General features: G+C 51.6%; 7 protein-coding genes across 7 annotated transcripts; 3 read left to right on the top strand and 4 right to left on the bottom strand.

The window, feature by feature from the left end:
- Window positions 1–114: 114 nt before the first annotated feature.
- On the top strand, window positions 115–945 carry AA0111_g12198 (hypothetical protein; the record flags this gene model as incomplete). Its single annotated transcript, XM_028646149.1, has 1 exon — window positions 115–945. One exon carries the CDS (start codon window positions 115–117, stop codon window positions 943–945), a length of 831 nt encoding a protein of 276 aa, XP_028500222.1.
- Window positions 946–2644: 1699 nt separating this feature from the next.
- On the top strand, window positions 2645–3337 carry AA0111_g12197 (hypothetical protein; the record flags this gene model as incomplete). The annotated part of the gene is made up of 1 exon (XM_028646148.1): window positions 2645–3337. The coding sequence occupies one exon, from the start codon at window positions 2645–2647 to the stop codon at window positions 3335–3337; it is 693 nt and encodes a 230-aa protein (XP_028500215.1).
- A 443-nt stretch (window positions 3338–3780) lies between these two features.
- Window positions 3781–5493, bottom strand: AA0111_g12196 (hypothetical protein; the record flags this gene model as incomplete). The annotated part of the gene is made up of 4 exons (XM_028646147.1): window positions 3781–4457; window positions 4509–4994; window positions 5135–5417; window positions 5482–5493. The coding sequence occupies 4 exons, from the start codon at window positions 5491–5493 to the stop codon at window positions 3781–3783; spliced, it is 1458 nt and encodes a 485-aa protein (XP_028500214.1).
- A 1416-nt stretch (window positions 5494–6909) lies between these two features.
- AA0111_g12195 (hypothetical protein) lies at window positions 6910–8712 on the bottom strand (the record flags this gene model as incomplete). Its single annotated transcript, XM_028646146.1, has 2 exons — window positions 6910–8397; window positions 8464–8712. 2 exons carry the CDS (start codon window positions 8710–8712, stop codon window positions 6910–6912), a joined length of 1737 nt encoding a protein of 578 aa, XP_028500217.1.
- A 447-nt stretch (window positions 8713–9159) lies between these two features.
- AA0111_g12194 (Structural maintenance of chromosomes protein 1) lies at window positions 9160–13185 on the bottom strand (the record flags this gene model as incomplete). Its single annotated transcript, XM_028646145.1, has 4 exons — window positions 9160–9183; window positions 9235–9939; window positions 9989–13107; window positions 13155–13185. The coding sequence occupies 4 exons, from the start codon at window positions 13183–13185 to the stop codon at window positions 9160–9162; spliced, it is 3879 nt and encodes a 1292-aa protein (XP_028500216.1).
- A 618-nt stretch (window positions 13186–13803) lies between these two features.
- Window positions 13804–15473, top strand: AA0111_g12193 (hypothetical protein; the record flags this gene model as incomplete). Its single annotated transcript, XM_028646144.1, has 2 exons — window positions 13804–14753; window positions 14801–15473. The coding sequence occupies 2 exons, from the start codon at window positions 13804–13806 to the stop codon at window positions 15471–15473; spliced, it is 1623 nt and encodes a 540-aa protein (XP_028500219.1).
- Window positions 15474–15965: 492 nt separating this feature from the next.
- On the bottom strand, window positions 15966–16772 carry AA0111_g12192 (hypothetical protein; the record flags this gene model as incomplete). The annotated part of the gene is made up of 1 exon (XM_028646143.1): window positions 15966–16772. One exon carries the CDS (start codon window positions 16770–16772, stop codon window positions 15966–15968), a length of 807 nt encoding a protein of 268 aa, XP_028500218.1.
- Window positions 16773–16948: the final 176 nt, after the last annotated feature.

Below are 16948 nucleotides of genomic sequence, written 5' to 3'. Positions count from 1 at the left end.
TATATATATAGGGCGCACTTCGTTACTCACCTCTTGTCCGACTACTACCTTCTATTCCTATTATTGTTATTATTAATACTAATTTTCAATCGCAAGATCTTCGCGCAACTTGGCATGAGCGCAGAACTGATTCATCAGGCTGACAAGCGGAAACTATCCCCAGAGCAGCGTGTGGATATTGCCCGTACATCGCGAGTCAGAGATGAGTACGAGGATGAGCAAAGGATCATGGCTAAGAGAAGAGTCGTGGAGGGAAGGCATATCGAAAGTGAGTTTCTTAGGCAAGACGACTGCACGGTTTTCTCATGGGCAAAAGACCAAGCGTCGAACTGGATTACTTTCTCCCATCACGAACCACAACGCAATACCTTGTCCGAAAGCTTCCCACCAGCTATGGTTATTCCAACAGGACCGAAAGCTTCCCACCGTGCCCCCTTCCGTTCGTCTTCTCCTATCGACGTCCGCGCTCTCTTAACGCCGCATAACCGTGGTCTTTCCAACCACGAAGTCCGAGAACTCACTATGCTACAGACCCGAGTCGACAATGCTATAGCCGGCATTGGGCCATCGCTCCGAATTCTACTCAATATACCCAAATCCATACAGTTGAACGTACAACAAAAGCAAAGGGTTTATGATGCCCAAAAGGTCCTCGATATGGCTGTTCTCGAAAGTAAATTGCAGGGTCAGGGGGGAAGTGAAAGCGTTGTCAAAAAGACTGCTTCAACATCTACGCCTCAGTATGGTGGTCGAACGTGGTATGATAGCGATGGCTGGACAGTTCTCACCCTGCCACCGCTAGATCTTGCCGAGTCGATAGAGGGGTCTCTCATAGCGAGATCTATGTGGGTGGAGACTAACAGTCTGTTGGCACAGTTGAAGAGTGTACGGGTGAAGATCTCCTTTAGTGCCGCGGATCGCGAGACTCTGCGAATTGATACATGATCATGGAAAGGGGAGGATGCGATGGGCGAACATGCTCTAGGTTTGGGGAGATCTGTGGCTCAAGACAGGGAAGAGGTCCACGTTACTGAAGAGGAGGACCACGCGGCTTTACAGACTTTGAGTATATAGTTTGGGTACCATCCCAGGTCGAATCAATCAGCATTTTACCCGAATTTCTTTTCCCTTTGATATGTGCACACCAACATGGGTAGCATTCAAGGATGCTACGTAAAGGGAAAGCTGAACGAGTGTAAAGATGAAAGGTCTGCTGCTACTCAGATTGGCACGTACTCTGCAGTCTATGACAACAGCGCGTTGCTACCTGTTCGAGACCTGGTGTTTCCTTCCTTTCTCAGTTTTCTAAAGAGGATCTGAGATACCCCACAGCGATGTATCTTCAGGGAATTGCAGCTTATCGAGATGTGGCGGAAGCTCAAAGGACCTCAGCAGTGTTGCAGACTTCCGAGTAGTTTATGTTCATGTGCAGTTTTCTTTCACCCCTCATTTTGTCAAGCCTACAAAAACCAGAGCGTCCTAAGGGGTATGCGACTCTTGCTTCGATAGGGAGAGAACTAGAAAACTAGTGCAGCAGAATCGGAGCAGCAAGGCGACGGGGGTCGGGAGCGATGTTAGGATATTTTTCGGCCTCGCTCGATGGAGATATCTTCGAACCAAGGAATACCTAGGTAGCTGTTCGTTGTGATTGTGTATGAGATGTGGTAAGCTGCCACTCGGGTTGGAAGTAGTGACGTCACCATGGTTTGGCCTCACGAACCATCGTACCCACTGCGATGTTGCAATCGATGGTTTTATCCAAAGAAAGTATAAGCAACATCACCGAATATCGGTACAATAGAATTAGAGTTTGGTCTTCTGACAAGAAAGCCTGAAGGATAAGCCCGGATAAGAAAAGGCAAAATGCGGATATGCGGACGCGCACCTCACAGCGAAGTGTCGCGATGCTCAACGTGGGGTTTCGACATGCCTAAGCGTCATAGAAAGTCAACAATTGTGGTGTTGCGCACTTTGACGAGGTTTGATTTTCCGATTCTCTCTCACCAAATAGACCGCAGCTACGAGTTATGTCGTGTAAATTCCATAATCGATCTGCTCCTTCCCCCTCACATCTCTTTCCTGTTCCTGGTTCGCTAGCTTGGCCATCGCGCAACTGTATCAAGTGTACCCCTCGGGTTAGCTTTGTTACGCGTGTGTCTAAAATGGCGCGTCGCGTCACGTCTTGGAGGAGGCAGAAGACTCTCAAATAACAAGAAGCCAGTGTTCACAATAAACGCGTTCGTTTCGCTGCATACCGCAAGTCCAAACAAACCCAATGGCGGCTTCTTCTGCGAAGATTCCTCCATATGCGGCCGCTGTGCAGAAGATGGTAGGTAGCCCAGCAGTACGGAGTGGACGGGGATAGGACAAGAAGCAGAGATTCAGGAAATCGAAATTGGTTTTGCAACGCGAAAAGCTCGCAGGCCTCAGAGATAAAGCAAACAGACGCGTCTGCTCAGATGTACACGCAGTGTCATTACCAGTTGTGACGAAAGGTCCAAATGCGCGCCTTCCTGCAAACGCAAGGCAGCAGGGTAACAACAACACAACGCCTACTCGCATGCCAACGACCTTACTCACCTCACAACCTAACCCTCCAGTGATGCACCCACATATACTACCTCTTGAGCAACGGACGGCAGAGATGCAGGCACTCCGGGAAACTATGCCGGATCGACAATGGGTTTGCACAGACGACATACATCCTCTACAACAGCTCTTAGACGCAAAGAGAGAGCGAAAGGTTACAAACGAAGCAGTGTCCAAGAAACAAACCACGGTGAAGAACAAGAGGAGGAAGCGTGGGAAGCGTCATCAAGTCCGGCAAGGCGTTGCACAACCCGTCTTCATCAAGACCGAGTCCATTGACGACAGCCCAGACACAAGGCGCGACTCTGCCTACGGCAATGAGTTGGATGCATCAAGTTCTCCAAAACATCGAAGATGGACTGGGCCTAAGACAGACAGCATCATCGATATCGTCGCACTGTGCACCTATCCGGGACAGACTATTAAGCCGAGTTCGTTCAGTGGCCTCTTCACCCTCCAACGAAGAATCGATGCCGCCGTTAATGACCAAGGCCCTCTCAGAAACATCTTACGCAACCTTCCACGCGACATCACCTTGACTGTCGAGCGAAAAGAAGCCATCTGGGTGGCACAAGGCAAGCTCAATAGGATAGTGGACGAACGACGACGTGGGCGCAGACTACAGAAACTCGACCGTTACCTTTCATCTGATCGCCGGATCCCAGTTGATCGCTACGTCCCGGGCGTCCCCTACAACCCCATTCCGCACATGCTGGCCATGAAGGTGTTATCAGAAGTAGTGGCATAGCAATGCGGAAATTAGTCCGTGGGTTCCTTGTCGGATAAACTACGTTTGAGAAAGATGAGACACTGAGAAGCTGCGAATACTACACGACTGGTAGAGAGAGATATGTGTTTGCGAATGCATTCACGATGGTGCATGAGCACAGTATGGGCCTCGCATCTCTTCGAACATGTCTGGCACCCGATCTTGGAGTGACTTAGATAGCAAGCTCGATATCCCAAGCAAAAGCATGACCCAGTTCTTGTATATTATAGCAATCGAGATCACACTAAGACTCTATCGCATTACAGAATACATAGTCATCGGCACAAGCGCTGAAGGGCCGGCCACTCTACGAAGTGAGAACCCATTTGGGACAAATTTGATGATAGTACAAGTCCAGAAAAGCTAGGCGATGAAAGAATGGGCACGTAGAAATGCCGCACGCAAGTAAATCGATGCACAAACTACCTCCTTGAGGACCTCACATCAAAGACGTCAACTTCGCGATCGTACGCGGGCAAGCTCTTCCTCCTCCTCCCCGATGCCAAACTAGCACTCCTCCTGCTGCCCTTTGAAGAAGCAAAGCCAAGTCCGCTATCCCTGCGACTCCCCGGCTGCTCGATGACTTCCACGATATCTTCTTCATGCTTGAGCTCACGAACGTCGTGGTCATCTGAGAGATGTTTAATGAGAGCTTTGACATCGCCGCAGACGGTGTCTGATTCAGCGTACTTGGAGCATATGACGCAGCAGTATTGGCCATCAGGACCATCACGGTGGCACTTGACGACAAAACGGTTTTGGACTTGGAAGGTTCGCTCCGTGTCACCAGCCCATTTGGATATCTCCCATGCTTTCCCTGGTGAGAGGTGAAGTGCGCCCTTGCAGTGCGGACAATATGGATCCCTGTCTGATGTTATGCTAGATGATAGTTGTTGGGTGGGAGATCGCTGGAGGTCGTAGGCGTACACGCAGTATAGGTTGTTAGACCTGGACGCCAGGGTGGGTCCTGTCATCGAGGTAGCGTCAGTGATAGAGGGTTCTGGTTCGATGTTGTCACGCCATGTGAGTACCGTCGTGTTGACAGGGCTGCTGCTTCGCATATGTGAACTGCGGGACCGTGGTTCATGCTTCACCAGAGCTGTGGAAGTCGAGCTGGGAGCAGTAGTACCGGGTTGAAGAGTCAACGCACGAGATGGTGCATGGGATTGCACATGTGAAGGTGCATAAGACGGCGCATGAGAGGGCGCGTGGGATGCTGTCAGAGATTTCGCCCGAGATCGCGTGCGAGAAGTTGCGTTGGATGGTGCTCGAGATAGTGCTTGAGAGTTATGGTGGGATGGTGCCTGAGATGGGGCACGGGAGGTATGGTGGGAGGGAGCGTGCGATGGTACATAAGACGTATGGTGAGAAGAGACGTGGGATGGCGCATTGTTTGGACTTGAGCGCGCCGTGAATGAATGCATCGACCGTGGTGTGAGTGGTCGTTCATCTTGTTGGCGTTCTTGTAAAGCAGCCAGTATCTCGACACACGTCGCAGCAGCTACTCTTGACGCTGTGTTGATGCTGGCCAGCTGGTTTGCGATAGGCTCACCGGAGGTAGGTCCGTAGAGGAATGTCGTCACCAACACACTCTGAAGAGTGATGATTTGTGACTGGAGAGCTGTATGCGCAATCACTGTTACGTGTCCTGTTAGCCCGCTGATCTAGATGGAGTTTCCGGAAATATAATGCGCGTTGTTCGAGATGCAGCAATGTTGTTGGGCGTAAGCCGCAAACCCATCTACCTGATCACGCCATAAGAAAGAGCAAGCTTACCATCACCCTCAGCAAACTCAACCCCAATGGTCTGGTACCCAATATCAAACTGCCGTGTGACTACCGCTTTGTCCGTAACGATTGCTTCGTCGCTACCAAGGCGTTCGTCTTTCACGTACTCGATCCTCCTGGAGGCAGGGTAGCCTTTGCTGCGTAGATTCTGTTCATAGTCCCTTTGCTCCTTGACTGTGAGGGTTTCGTACAGATCTCTTGTAGCGTCGAATACATCCAAGAGTGTGTCCACCAGAGCTTGCACAACATGCACAGGATCGACGGTAGGGTTCTGTATGGCATCAGTACATGTGAACACACGATATGCCGTTGCATACGGGCCGAATACAGCTTACAGCGATACTCATCATGAAACCTGTAGTTTATTTGTTCTCTCGTGATCCTGCTTTCCCAGATATAAGACCAGGCCAACCTGACTCGTAGCGAAAAGGAGAAAAGCGGTCCGGACTAGATAGCTTAAAAGGAACGTAGCTCTAGAGCCCGATTCTAGGCACCACAAGGGTTCTACTACCGACGCCCCACGCCTCACACTCAGACCCCTTCAATAAGCTCCGGAACGTATGCTTTCTCCACCCAAGCCCTACTCTTGTGAATTACCTCATGCTTGATGATGGCTTGTACAGCTGGCACGGCGCCATTGGTGCCCCTCCGATGTTCTGATTGGAATACCGACGGCTACGGGCCGCGCCAGGAACGTACCCGCATGGAGCTTGACGTCATTGTCAGGTGTAGCGCCATTGGGACGAAGTGTGGGTGTGACATGCATACAGCCCGCGGGGTGGATCCGTCGCATTACTTCTCTGGGTCAGAGTGGGTATGATAAGAGCCGAATGCGGGCATAACGGGTTGTGTCATACTCAAACGGTCCATTGTAGGGTGGGTTTGCCCACAGCCTCGAAATCCCATTTTTCATCAAGGCCAAGCATCGTGGAAGCGGTCAGAGCGGCTGAACTATTGAAGTGACTGTATCGTGCATGTGCTTCGTCGCTGCATTGGAACACGCGCTTGAGGAATGCGGTGTCGGAACACGTCATCGGGTATTCAAGAAGCGCAGTGCGCGATCAGCTACGCGCCTCCCGCAACGACTGCTCGAGTGGTGCGAAGACGGGCCTTTTAGATCGGGGCTTTGTTTTGGGCGCCATCGTGTAATCTGGAGCGAAGGTAACTGTGTGACTATGGGTTGGGATCGTGGCGGCTCTCCACCATCGCCTTCGTTAGCGTGCAGCTAGTGCCTCCTGTCGCTCGTTGTCACATTATCAAGCTCAACCACCGGAAGTTTTAATATCCATATACTTCTCGATGTTGAGTGATACAGGGTTGGAGTACTTACCAGGATGCAGGACGTAGAGGCAAGGAGAATTTGCACGTCAGATTTGCTTACGATTTCACGTGGTACAGATACAGTCAGTTGACGCGTCAGAAAAGACAGCTAGGTAGTGAGATTCTTGCTGTCTTATTACACAATCAATCTGCATTTCAGTCCTGTATGTCGAATCTCCGAGAAACTGTCGTGAAATTCCCGCTTCACCGTGATGTAGAGTCATGTTTGCCCAGCATCAAGCGGTGAGTCCAGAGTCGACAGCAACTCACCAGCTTGAATACACCGAGACCAAGCCCGAAATCAGATCCGTCAAATCCAACGCTCTGGAACGGCTTACGAAGAAGCTAACCTTTGGCATCCAATCGTCATGGTGGAGTGTGCAACCAATCCTAATCGTATAACAACAGCGAGCTTTTTCGTACGTTCTCAGGACCTCCCTGCTTCACTCCTCGGCTATCTCAGGATCAGCACTCCTACTCTTACTATCCTCCAGACTCTTCTCTTTGATGAACCACGCGAAGATGGCGCTCCCAGCGACAAGGACAATACCCACGTACAATGCCGCCCTAGTAGCCTGTCCATAGCACTCCTTGACGATGCTCTTCAGTGCCGGGTCTAGGCCCTTGTAGTAAGCCAATCCAGCTCTGACACGCTCTGCAATTTCGGCCGCATCGTCACCCTGCAGCTTTTCTTGAAGAGATCTGCGAAGGGTCTGGTTAAACGCGGTTGCGCACATGGAGACACCAAAGACAGACCCGAGAGAACGGAACAAGTACGAACAAGCGGTGGCAACTGCTTGGTCAGTATGAGAGGCGTTTGCGATGAGCCCAATAAGGGTAGTCGTGACACCTATGCCGTTGCTGAAAGAGCATACACATGTTGCCACCACCATAGCCGGCAAGCTCTCCATGATGAGTCCAGCGAATAGGAGGATCAATGACAACCCAATCGTCAGATTTGTATAGGATATTACGGTGATCCAGTAGTACTTCGCAGTACGTCGCATGTAGAAGCCGCTGAAGAGCGAGCCGCTAACACCAAGGATGATAGATGGAACAAGGAACAACCCGGCTTTCGAAGCACTGTAGTCGCCCATGACCTGCCAGTAGAGTGGTATGAAGAACAGTGCAGCCAGCCATCCTCCAAAGGAAAAGAAGTTGCAAAGATAGCATGCAAAGAGTGTCTTGTTGAGGATGATGCGGCCAGGAGCAAAGGGATGAGTCGCCACGTACTTTTCAACAAGCACGAAGACGATGAACAATGGCGTAGAAGCAAGACCGGCGATGGTAATAGGGTTGTTCCAGGACACGTTGGAGCCGCGATCGAGGCCGATAAGTAACCCAAAAACGGCAAAGATTAGGACCGCTGCACCTAGAAAGTCAATCCTCTTCACCTTCTCTTTCCAATGCGACTGGTCTTGCTTGGGAAGCTCAAGCACGAGCGCCACAGCAATGAAGGCCATGGCACACATTGGGCCCTGGGCCAGGAACGCCCACCGCCAACCAATGCTATCTGCCAGCAACCCGCCGAGGGGCGCACCAGCAGAAGCACCGAAAGCATACACGAGGTTGACGTAGCCCTGCCATTGCCCTCGTTCCCTCAAGCTCACAATGTCGCTCAGCAGTATGCTTGTACACACACTCATGCCGCCACCACCTACGCCAGCGAAAGCTCTTGCAGCAACGAGCTCACCAATGTTTCTCGCAAGACCACAGCCCACACTCCCGATCCCAAAGATCAGGTACGCGGATAGCAGACATTGCTTTCTACCAAATATATCCGAGAGCTTCCCGTAGAGAGGCTGGAAAGCGGATAGCGTAAGGAAGTAGCCTGTCGCGATCCAGGATGTAGAGGACAGAGCGTGCAGGTCGGTTCCGATGGTGCCATACGTCGTTATGACGAGGGTTTGGTCGGCCGACGAGAGGAAGACCTATTTTTGCTGATCAGCTTCGAGTATTTGCAGATTTCAGCTAAGAGACAGGCATAGAAAGCTTACTCCGATAGCTATTGCTGGAAAGATGTATTTCATCCGCTTTCTGACTTCCGGCAGGCCCTGGTGTTTGAACGCATCGCCATGGCTGACCTGTCGCTCAACATCTCCTCCATCTTCAGCATGTACGCCTTCTGGTGCGATGCCAGTTTGTACGTTGATCACCTGCGCGTCGCTTGTGGGCTTTGGCAGAAGTGGTGAGGTTTCGCTGACAGGTTCGACAGGCTGATCCTTGTGCGGAATATCTGGGGTCATGATGGCGGGGTCAGGGTTGTGCATGCAACGTCGGACCGTTGAAAGCTTGAACTTTCAAGATATAGAGTCGCGAAGAGCCAAACTATGACTCACATTCAGGAATCTCCATAGCGACATGTTGGCATGGCAATAATTTATAAGCTTCACGCATAGCTGCTATGATAGCTATTCAGCCGCGTTATGTCCGTGAGTGGGGCTGGATAAGATAGGCAGGTCGTTTCAATATGTCACGGGATGTCGTGTTACCGTGAACGCCTGACGTGAACATGCAAGAATTGATTGTAACGCGAGTGAGAACGTTATTGTAACATAATAGACTACACTAGTTATGCGACATCCGCTAATCAGACGATGCCTGAAAAAAGGCAACAAGGTATTATGTGCACACTTCATGAAAGACGACCATCATTAGACGCAGCGGAATCGTTGCGCTTGCATTCGGGAAGACTAAGCAGGTTGATATTTCCGCAACTGTAATAGCGTTAGCAAATGTTTCCTTTCCGCACAAAGGGAGTAACTTACGTCTAGACTGAGGTACTTGCTCGTCATCTTACCCTGATCTCGCATAACGCCCACCAGTGTCTCACTCTCCTGGAAGAAGCCTGCCTTCAAGGAGATAACAATAAATTGCATACCCGGACTAGCATGTTCGCGGACGTACTTGGCAACCCGACTAACATTGACGTTATCCAGTGCAGCGTCCACCTCGTCGAGGACAAAGAATGGCGAAGGTTGATAGCTGTGAATCGCAAACAGCAGGGCCAATGCAGCGATGGTCTTCTCACCACCTGACAAATGCTCCATGTCACGGAAACGCTTGAGCGGCGGCATGGCGTGGTATTTGAGACCTGCTAGATACGGCTCTGTGCTGTCTTCCATGTCGAGGTAGGCCTGCCCTCCGAGCGGGAACTGTGGCGATTTGGTCAGATCCTTGTATGTGCCGCCGATATTCTCGGAAATGTGGTTGAATGCCTTCATAAAAAGATCGTAGCGTTTCGTCTTGACTTCCTCGAACGCCTTCTTTGCAGCCGCTGCGCGCTTGCGTGTCTCGGCGAACGCCTCATCTATAGCCTTGAGACGCGTTTCTGTTGCAGCGAGACGCTCGGCGGCGCGCATGTTGGGTGTAGCCTTGTTGATGTCGGTCTCAAGGTTTGCAATCACGTCAGTCAACTTGGATTCAGCAGCCTTGAGCTTCTGGGATTGTACACGGTCATCTTGTTCGTCCTCCTACATGATATCAGCAAGGTCTCAGGTAGAAGTCAGCTTCAGTACTCACAGTTTCGAGTATCTCGACAATTTCTGTCTTTAACTCTTCGTCTAGCTCGTCAAAGTCGACGTCGATGCCGTAGTCATCCACTTCTGCAGGTTGTATTTGGGTCGAATCAGGATCCTCGTCAACGTCCATAGCATCGGCGTCCGGTCGCGGCATGTCGGTCATCGGTAGCGACGTCAGTGGCTTTGAGTCTTCTGTAAGTGGAATCTTGATCTCGTTCACTCGACACTCCTTAAGAACGTTGTAGCGGTTCGTCGCGCTCGATTTGATCTTTGCATCTTCTTCGTCGACCTCCTTTAGTACGTTCTTGACCTTTTCGTTGCGCTGGTCCAGTGTGCGTCGTGCCTCCTTGACAGCCGCAACTCGTTCAGCCAATTTCTGCTCTAAACGGGTTCGCTGGTCCTGTAGCGTTTCCAACTCGGCCTGGAGAACGTCTCGGGCGCTTTGCAGCTCTTCTCGCTTAGCTTCAAGCTCAGTGATATCGGCAGTCTTGCGCTTGATCTCCTCCTCTGCTTGCTTGAGGCGCTCTTCAACGCCTCTGTGGGATGAGTCAACCTGCTTCATTAGATATTGAAGCCTGCTACGCTGCTTGCTAAACTCAAGACGCTTTTCAGCTGCTTCTTGCTGGACAGTGCCCTGTTGGGCTTCGTAGTCGCGTATAGACTCGTAACCGAGTCGTTGGCAGAATGCGGCGAATACCTGATCATTGACCTGGTTCACTGAGTCTTGGTGGCTCTCGAGTTCTGCCTCTCGGTTCTGTAACCGTTGTGCCTGCTTTTCGTAATTGGGACGAACTCCCTTCAGCTCGCTCTTGTGATGCGCCAGCTCCTTCTTCACACTCTCGATATTACGTCCAAGCGCTCGGGCTTCCTCTTTTGCTCGGGTGATTTGCTCCTCCAGGTCTAGTAGCTCGACCTGGAGAGCTTGTTCTTGGGTGTACTGTCGGTCCTGCTTGGGAAGGGCACGAAGCTCCTCTTCGTATCTGTTTTTCTTGTCTAGCAGGGCCTGGTAAGATCGCTCGTCCCATTGTTGTTCGCTAGAATCGTCATCGCGGTCAAGCTCACCACCTGTCTGTGTTCCACCCTTACCAATGACACGTCCATCCAAGGTGACCGCTTTGACCTCGATGCGCCTCTGGTATCTGAGCTCTTTCGCGAGCTTCTCCGTATTACAGATCATGGTGTTACCGCAGGCGGCAGTCATCGCTCGCTCATGTTTGGGCTCGTAGTTGATACAGTCTATGGCAAGTCGCATGCCTTCGTGCATACCCTTCAGTTGAGGGTCTACTGCCTGGATCTGGATAGAGTCCAATGGGTTGAAAGACATGACTCCAATGCGTTCTGCCTTGAGGTACTCGATGCAAGATTTGGCAGTAGCTTCCGTGTCGACAATGACGGTGTCCATCTGGTGTCCGAGCACGCGACCGATGGCCTTGCGGTACTTTTGCATCTTTGGCGTGATGAGATCCTTGTAACGACCGTGTACTTTCTCGGATCCGAAGCGAGTTTTCAAGCGATCAATGGTCCTGCGGGCCTCTTGCTGCTTCCTTGACTCTCGACGGCTACCTTCTACAATACTGAGCTGCTTCAGAACCTCTTGTAGCAGTTGATTCTTCTCGTAGTACTGCATCTCGATCTGCTTTCGGTCGGCCTGAAGCCTGTCGAGTTCCTGCTGTTTGGCGGCTCTTGCACTTTCGAGATCCCTGATCTGTGTCTTGGAGGCTTGCTGGCGTTCTTCGAGCTTACTGATGTCTGCACTCAGCTTTTCAATAGCTTTTTCATGGCTGTCAACGCTCTGCTGGAGATTCTTGACTTGATCCCTGTCTGTCTCGACCTCCCGCTTGAGCTTGTCTATCTGCATCTGATCTCCGTGTGTCCGCTTCGTAACGTCGCTGCGCAGTCGACCGTACTCTTGGAGATCCTGCTCGGAAAGCTCACGACCTTGATTCTGAGCAGCAGCCTTGAAGTCATCCTCCCACTTCTTCTCAGCCTTTTGCACCAGATCAAGATCCTTCTGGCACTTTTCGACTGCCTTCTTTTCTGCGTCGCGCTTCTTTCGGAGTTCGTCAAGTCTGCTCTCGTACTTTCGGCGCGTCTCGTTGGACAGTCGGATTTTCTCTTCGATGGGTGCGAGCTCGTTGGAGGCGTCTTCAATCTCCTTCTCCTTAGCTTTGGTGTTGCGGTCCGTCTTGGTAAGATCTCGCCTGATCTTAGCCTCGGCCTGCCTTTCCGCCTCGTGTCTCTGATGGTACTTTTCGACGCTGCGCTTGTGCTCTTTGAGCTCCTCTTGATGACTGGCAATCTTATTCCGCGCCTTCTCCATAACCTGCTGGTCTAGGTAGAGCTTCCAAAGATTCTTGGTGACAATGGCTTCATCGCGCTCGGCAAGCTTCTTCTCGTATTCGTCGGCTTCGGCTTTTTGTTCCTGGTATGTCTTGAGTTCTCCGTTGATACCGCGACGCTCGTGCAGATGTTTCGCGTTGTCCTCGGTGGCGGCCTCTGACTCTTCCTTCAGACGATCGTACTCGGCCTTCTGCTCCAGACTACCGGAAATGCGCTCGACTTGCAGTGTGAGCTGTTCTGGTGCTGTCGTCGCCAATTTCTCGACGTCACCCTGGAAGACGAGGAAGTTCCTCGCCTTGACCAAAATGCTGTGCTCCTCAAGCGCCTCGCCGTACTGTTTCTGAGTGACGACCCGGTTGTTAATGCGGTACTCGCTTGAGCCAGAGCTCGTAATGGTACGCTGCCACTCGTGTGTCTGCTCAGCATCATCCTCAAAAACGGCCTTGACCCAGGCGTTCTGTGGATCGTTGCGCTGGGTGCTGGCTTGCGAATCGCCGTTCTCCTGTGAGTCGCCATTGGAATTACCATTCGCGTCGCCACCCGCATCGCCATCAGCTTCAGTTACGGTGCCATCGGCATTGATCCTAGCTTCCTGGATGATCCTGCCACGGTAGACCATGTCTTTCAACTTCTCGGACCGTAGATGGGACGACCTGACTCCCAGGACGAAGGAGATGGCGTCCATGCTATTCGACTTTCCGGATCCATTGGGGCCGATGATGGATGTAAAGTACGAGTCGCCGAAGAGGAGGGTATGGCGTCCGCGGTAGGACTTGAAGTCTGCGCATGTTCAGTGAGTGCAAACAACTGCGCGTCTGGGTACCTACTGTATATCTCGAGCCGCACTAGCTTTCCCATGATGGCGGTCGAGTTGCGCGACACCTATGCGGCGAATGCGCTGTGGTGAAGTGGTGTTGGGCGGGTTGGTGGTCGCGGGGTGGGCCTGCCCGTCCTTCTCGTCGTGTTGGAGCGCGTCCACAGACGCGTTGAGCCTTGGGCCCAAAGCGTGCTAGTGCCGATATGCACTGGCATGTGGGCCGCGGTGACGAAACCATGGCCGATACGCAGGCAGGGGAGCTGACCACACCGACTTGGTCCCATACACAACATTTCCCTAGATCTGCCCGAATCTGTTAGTATCTTGCGCCTCCTCAGTCCAACATCTCTTCCAGAACCGCCTTTCCTCGTGACCGTCCTCAGTTTGCATGCCCCAGGTGCCTGCGATGACGTTGTGAAGCTTGCCAATCACCAGCTTGCATTCACCCACGACTTTTCCCCCAGAGGCACCGAGACTGGCAGAAGAGCACGATTCAGGAACCCCGCACATCACTCGCCTTGTCATGAGAGCATAGGTTCTGACTAGATCTAATCTAAGCAAACCACCACCACCACTGTACGCTTCTTCCCTCTGATATACCTACCCTCCCCCAAACATGGACCCTTGGCGGATCTGTCGAGATACATCAGCTAACCGCCATGATGGCTGCAGCTTCACCCCCGCGTCACTTCAAAAGACCCCTCCATCGGCGGACCCCCTCTAGTCTCGAAATCGTCCAGGAGGAAATATCCAACATGGCGACCCCAGAGGATGCGGACGGGAGCGGCCTGCCCAAGACCGGGTCAGAGCCACAGCTGGGAGTTTCTGAGCTGTCAGCGCATCCGACACCAGGCGACTCTACACATGCCGGCTCAGCGCTACTCGATGAGCCAGTCTCCTCCACCAACCCGCAGCCGCTTTCTACACCTGGCCTCTCTCGTTCTGCCTCTTTCTCCAATAGCTCCTATCACGATGAGTCCGATTTCGAAGATGCCGCCTTTTTCCCGCCCGTCGAGAAGCTTACCATGTTCGACTTTGTCGAAAACCTCGCCCTCTCGCAGCGCATCGAGAAGATACAGAGCTCCATAGCTTCCCAGACGGAGAGAATCAAGAACCAGGCCAAGAACCGGGGCATTACAAAAGATCGCGTCGTAGAAGAATGGCGACGGAGAGTTCCATCTGAGGCAGAACAACTTGAGAAATACAAGAGGCGCATGCGCCACTCGGTAGATCGTCTAAATCGCCGCTGGAATGAGTCGCTCACTGTCACTGCGCGTGAGAAGGCTTCCTTCATTGCTGCCGTCATGAACATCTTCGTCTCAGGATACCTTGTCGGGTGCCATCCGGATCTACTTCCACACTGGTACACTGCACAGTTACTCTACTTCATGCCCCTTCGCTTCTTCACCTACCACAAGAAGGGCTACCACTACTTTCTCGCAGACCTGTGCTACTTCGTCAACATACTACTCGTTTTGAGTGTGTGGGTCTTCCCACAGTCTAAGCGTTTGTTCATTGCAACATACTGCCTCTGCATGGGAAACAACGCTGTTGCCATCGTCATGTGGCGTAATTCGCTCGTCTTCCACAGCATGGACAAGGTTGTCAGGTTAGTTGCTTGGTCCTGCAACATGGAAATCATGCTAACGTTTCTAGTCTGTTCATCCACATCATGCCCTGTGTCACGCTACACTGCCTTGTTCACCTGCTTTCGCCAGAATATCAGCAAGAACACTATCCCGCCATCTACGATATCCGCCACTCCGATCCAACTTCACCCCACCATTACAGTCTGCTGCAGATGATGCTGTGGGCCACTGTACCGTACGCTTTCTGGCAGCTGGGCTACCACTTTCTCATCACAGTACGCCGTCGTGACAAGATTGCGGCGGGTCGGCCTACTAGCTTTACATGGCTGCGGAAGTCGTATGCCAAAACATGGATCGGCAAGATCGTTCTCTCGCTGCCCGACTTCCTGCAGGAGCCTGCCTTCATGTTCATCCAATATAGCTATGCTGTTTTGACCATGCTACCATGCCCGGTTTGGTTCTGGTACCGCTGGCCCTCAGGTCTATTCCTTAGCGTCGTCTTCATCTGGAGTGTCTACAATGGCGCCACCTACTACATCGATGTCTTTGGTAATCGCTTCCAGAAAGAGCTTGAACAGCTCAAGGCGGACATGGCCAAGTGGCAGGCGTCACCTGAAGGTGGTTTTACACCCTTCACACCAATGGAGGGCGGAAATGAGAAGCAACTAGGTTATATCCCTCCACTCGAGGGCTCTACAAGCGTCAAGCCTGTGGATGGAGAGACAAGGGAAAGGAAGTAGTATGCTGACAGCTCCTTTCTAATGACGGATACACTACGACAATGGGACAACGGGCGTTCACGTACTATTTACACGATTTCAGAATGTGATAACCTCGGCGTTGAATTGTTCCAGGTAGTTTACTATGAGTCTTCCAATTTCGCTCTCGAGATGCATCGGCATGCGTTTGACTTTCGGTTTGGTTGGGATTGGTTGGTTGATTGATATACCCTCTTTCCTTCGATAAGTCCTTGTCATCTCCAATTATAGCTTACACCTAATACCCAAATACCCTACCATTCACCTATGTTGGCCTTCTCAAAACATTTGTGCTTTCTTTCGGTGGTTTTTCCTTCTGTGCCGAGTACTTCTGCTGACGAGGTAACATCCCAAGGCCATTTGTGCTGAATCATCATACCTCGTTGTGCAGTACTAGGATATATTCTACCTGAGGCTGACATGTCGTAATCGTATAAGCCTGCACATGTGTCTACCTAGACACGTATACTGTGATTACTCGTGTCGTGTAGTCTTGATATCTGCACAAAACCCATTGCAGTGATCGAAGTCGCAACAGGTGTCATTTCCTGGGCCAGATGAGGTGATATACGGGCGGATTGCTTTGCCAGTACCGCGCCATTGGGTTCCTGTGCGACGTGGCTTGTTTTCCACAGAAAAGAAGGCGTTGAATGTAGCTTCCGAGTCCATCTGAGCGTTGCGTTGCAGATCCCATTTCGCGAGTTCCAAGTGGCAGTTGGCAAGCGTCACCTCGTGGTCGGGCTGCGAAGCGGACCGTGAAGAGATATCTATGCGCCTCTTCTTACGCTCTTCCTCTTGGTTTTCTGTCAGGTTTCTCCTATTGCTGTTTGCGGGTCGTTGGAAGTTGCAGTCACAAGAGTTGCGGTAGTCTTGGGCCTCTTCCGCCTGTAAGGCGGTGGCAGCTGCTTCTTCTTCTTCTGCTACCTCATGGCTCATAGCGCTTCCATACCGTGGTCGCCGCCTCATATCTATGGCTGAGAGTTCTTCATCTCGGTGTTGTTGGATCGCGGCAGCAAATTCTCGTTGGCGCTTTTCTTCGGTTGCCTTAGCTGCGGTCGCGGCTTCTTCAGCTCTATGCTGTCCCCGCTTCTCCTTGAGTAGGGATTGGAGTTTGGCTACTCGAACTGAATTCCCTGCGATGATCCTTTCCAAGGTATTATTTGTCTCCACGTAGATGTCAGGCTGAAGAATAGGACGCACGTAATGTGCTGTGCCACTGGGGTTGAACCAGCTGGTGGTGGTCGAGACGCATTTGGTTGGTTGGTTGTAGGGATTTGTCATTTCGTCGACTATTCTATCGTGTCGGTTCAGAGTTGCTGTTGGGTTTATGTGAAGAGAAAAAGGAACACATCGTAAGGGAAAACTCCAATCGTTTTATCTACCCGAAGGCTTAGCATGTCGCTCTTCAACTATGGTTCACTGTACTGGTGGTGACTGAACTGTGGTTCACAACACAA

The sequence above is a fragment of the Alternaria arborescens genome (assembly GCF_004154835.1).
Source record: "Alternaria arborescens strain FERA 675 chromosome Unknown contig_69, whole genome shotgun sequence".
In the NCBI taxonomy this organism is placed as follows: domain Eukaryota; kingdom Fungi; phylum Ascomycota; class Dothideomycetes; order Pleosporales; family Pleosporaceae; genus Alternaria; species Alternaria arborescens.
This window is presented reverse-complemented; position numbering and strand designations above follow the sequence as displayed.